Source organism: Lactuca virosa, chromosome 5 (assembly GCF_052849685.1).
Source record: "Lactuca virosa cultivar CGN04683 chromosome 5, Lactuca_virosa_CGN04683_v6, whole genome shotgun sequence".
In the NCBI taxonomy this organism is placed as follows: Eukaryota; Viridiplantae; Streptophyta; class Magnoliopsida; order Asterales; family Asteraceae; genus Lactuca; species Lactuca virosa.
In genome coordinates this window covers 259,881,623-259,885,818 of record NC_136430.1, presented here as the reverse complement: position 1 = coordinate 259,885,818, position 4,196 = coordinate 259,881,623, and the positions used below count along the sequence as shown (strand labels likewise).

The 4,196-nt window shown below is 39.8% G+C and overlaps 1 protein-coding gene across 1 annotated transcript; it reads left to right on the top strand.

Annotated features, from left to right (window-relative positions):
* Positions 1-2,099: 2,099 nt before the first annotated feature.
* Positions 2,100-3,623, top strand: LOC145112650 (uncharacterized). The gene has a single exon (XM_079048789.1). It carries the CDS (start codon positions 2,100-2,102, stop codon positions 3,621-3,623), a length of 1,524 nt encoding a protein of 507 aa, XP_078904915.1.
* The last annotated feature ends 573 nt before the right edge of the window (positions 3,624-4,196 follow it).

Below are 4,196 nucleotides of genomic sequence, written 5' to 3'. Positions count from 1 at the left end.
ACTTAATTGTTGGCACCTTTTCAAAACCTATTTGTATTCTCAGGGAAACAGTAATACAGGTACAACCACATCTTTTGAGAAGACGAAGATCTATAAACTCGTGTCTTTCAAACTTGTACTTTTGAGTTCATATACGTTATGTTTTGAACACAATTGTAAAACTTATAACTTTGTAAATACAACGGTTGCTGTTGTACTTTGATTACTATTATGCATTGTTGTGATACTATACATGAAGTCCTCCACCCCCGAATGTTTCCGCCGTTCTGGTTTGGGGGTGTGACAGATTGGTGTCAAAGCATTGTTTATAGTGAACTAAGTATATCAACCTATAAAAGATATACAAACTATAAATGCTATGGGGTTGAAGCGCTCTGAATACAAGTATACTTTTAAAATTGAAGTATTTTTTAAGAAGTACACTAACATACATATATTCAGGAAACTATGTCACAGTAAGAACAATACAAAAGTATTTGGATGTTGGACACTACAGTTAAACCTGGACAGTTATGTAATCATATCTGAGATCAATATATCCTGATCAACTATATTTATTTCAGATATGACCAACATGTGTTTGGGAGTAATAGTGGTGTTGCAACAAGTCTAAAACTTACCTAAGTACCAGAAGAACCCTAGAATCAAACAGAATAGGTAAAATACTATAGGAGTATTTTATGACACTATAACATAAAGACGACAAGATACAAGAGAGTCATCCTTACTAGAAAAAAACATGTGAAAACTATGTATCATTTTGGTAGAGCTATAAATATTAAGTATATATTTCAGTTATATATAATTAAGGTTTTATAGACTTAGAATTTGTGATCTAGCTTTATTTCCTGTTCCTTGTTTGGTTGTGGACTTAGTGCTGGATCATTTATTCGAAGGTCTATTCTACCCAGGTTATATATAATTAGTATACACTTTGTAGTTATAGAAGTACCCAGTATGAGTCATGCCATACAGAATACATTAACTGTTAACTATAAGTTTCTTATATAGAAACTTGAAATTGTTTATTTTGACTTTACAAATCTATTGGATGTCTCTTATCTTCCTATTCTCGCCTAGATAACATGGCTGGTTTTCATCTACCGGGAGATCCATACTTTCCCAATCAAGGGAATGGGGGATGGCTCAATGCTGAACCAGAGGATGATCCTGCAGACCCAATAGAATAAGATTTTCCTGAAGATTTTGATTCGGAATCAGGAGCCTATAACCCACCTCAAGTTGCCCAAAATCCCAATCCTCGACAAAATTTTCATGGTCTGACACCTCAGTGGGCGGTGAATTTAGATAGGTGGAGTCATGAGCAGGGTCAAGACCATCCTTATTGTGGACACTGAAGCTTTTACAATCTTGACGAAGGAGGCTCAGCAGACAGAGCCCTTCTCGTATTAGTTCGTCAGGTTACGTGTAATGTTGAACAAGGAAGATCTGTTATCGATGAAGTCGTACAAGTTAATGCTACCATATGAGTCAACACAATCCGTCTTCACCACCTGATGCACGAGACAACAAGGAATATTACCGAAACCTGACGAAGGGAACTAGCGGCAAGCCGAACTAGAGTTAGAGCACTTCGAGAACGTCAATCCATACTAGAAAGGCGTATGTATGCCACAGAACGCCAGTTGGCTAGGTTCAGTGCTGAATCTAGTAGGAATTCGAACCGTACTCCTCGCGAGTAGAGCATACTCTACTTACTCTTTTGGGATGTAGTCTAAATCTGTGTATATACACTAGTGATGTTTTCATGTACATAGTACGACCTCGAAATTTCATTTTCGATAGGTCAGTATGCTGTCAAGTTTTCAGTTAATTTGGTATATTGTAGACCTACTACAAGGTTAAATTTTCCCGAATTCTATGTAACTAATATACCAATATATGACAAGCATATTACCTCCTTTGAAAAATCACTATCCAATTTCACATTGTCATTTTACAAGTTGTTCCCTGTACTGGACTACTATGTAAACTTTTTCTGAATACCTGTAGAACTAATGTAATTAGTTCAAAGACATTTGATTTTATTATCACTATTGATGTCTTACTACCTTTCCATTTTTATCTTGAAGATAAAGATGCATCCCAGGAAGTCTAATAGGAAAAACAACAACGATCCACCTAATCCACCGCCACCACCTCCTCCACAATTTGATGCTGCTGTCTTTCAGGCAGCAGTGTGTGCTGCCATGGCACAAATCAACTCCAGTAGTAACAGTGGAGCAGGCAGTGGTGCGCCAGTTTCTGGTCATGGCGAAGGTCTTGGACACCCTCGTGAGTGTTCCTATATAGACTTTACTAATGCAAAGCCCAAAACTTTTGATGGCACCGGAGGTGTCATTACTCTGACACGCTGTTTCGAGAAAATAGAATCAGTGTTTGAAATATGTGCATGCCCGGAAGCAAGCAAAGTTAAGTTTGCAGCATGTACCTTCCTGGACAGAGCCCTTTCCTGGTGGAATGGCTATGTCAAATCCTTATCCCTTCCAGTCGCCAATGCTATGGGCTGGGATGATCTAAAAACCCTGATGCTAGCAGAATATTGTCCCCGCGACGAAATTCAAAAGCTAGAGGAAGAACTTTGGAGTCTGACGATGAAAGACTCCGATATAATTGCATATACTGCCAGGTTTAGTGATCTGGTTATTTTGTGTCCAGGGATGGTTCCCACCGAGAGTAAGAAAGTTGAGAGATATATCTGGGGACTCTCTCCTCAGATACAAGAGAATGTTATAGCTGCTAACCCTCTCACCTTTGACAGTGGCAAGCGTTTGGCACAGACACTAGTAGACCGTGGAGTTCGTCATGGCTCTATGGTACCTATCCCTGAGAGACCCAAGGAAGGGAGCAATAAGAAGAAGAAATTCTGGAACAATCGAAAAGGTCAATCGTCTCAAGAGCCCTCGAAAAAGCAACAAATAGTGGCAGCACACGCTGCTAATGTTCCTACTGTTGTTCCAACTCCTGTTCCTACCACTTTGTCTACCACTCCAGCAACCCCAAGTAGATATGTTGGATATTTGCCAAAGTGCAATAAATGCAACTTCCATCATACTGGAACTTGCAGAGAAATGCACTGCAAGAATTGTAACAGAAAGGGACATACTGCCCGTTTCTGTAGGGAACTAGCACAGCCTATTTCTCAAGTCCCTGCTGCAGGAGTGAGCCAAGCATGCTATGAATGTGGGGAAGTAGGGCATTTCAAGAAAATTTTTCCAAATTTAAAGAACGTTGGTGGTACTGGAAGAGTCTTGGCGATTGGTTATGAAGAAGCAGTAGCGGATCCTAATGTGGTGACCGATACGTTCCTTCTCAACGACTCTTACGCATGCATTCTTTTCGATACCGGTGCAGAGAAACGTTTCGTAAGCCATAAGTTCAAACACTTTCTAAAACAAAATCCCAAAGCACTAAATGATACAATCATCGTTGAGATGGCCAACGAAAAAACCGAATGTACCAATGACATATACATAAGATGCACACTTACTCTAAATAACCATTCATTCCAAATTGACCTTATTACGGTTTCGATTAAAAGTTTTGACATCATAATCGGCATGGATTGGTTGAGTCTTCACCGTTCTGGTATCCTGTGTTAGGAGAAAGTTATCCGTCTTAATCTGCCAAGTAACGAATATCTCGTTATTTATGGAGACAAATCTAGTGCTAATCTTCAAATCATTTCTTGCGTGAAGGCTCAGAAGTATCTTTGTAAAGATTACTGCGCCTTCTTAGCTCACATTGTTTATAAGACACAAGAAGTGAAAAGCATCACGAATATCTCTGAAGTCTGTGATTTCCCTGATGTGTTCCCTGAAGATATATCAGGAGTCCCTCCTGAACGCCAAGTCGAATTCCGAATCGACTTAATTCCCGGAGCTACCCCTGTAGCTAAAGCCCCGTATCGTCTTGCACCTTCAGAAATGCAAGAACTGCCCAACCAGTTGAACGAACTACTCAGCAAAGGCTTCATTAGACCAAGCTTCTCATCCTGGGGAGCGTCGGTCTTGTTTGTGAAAAAGAAGGAAGGATCGTTTCGTATATGCATAGACTACCGAGAATTAAACAAACTTACCGTTAAAAATCGATACCATTTGCCACGGATAGATGACCTCTTTGATTAACTCCAAGGAGCTAGTTTCTTCTCCAAGATTGACCTGAGATCAGGATAC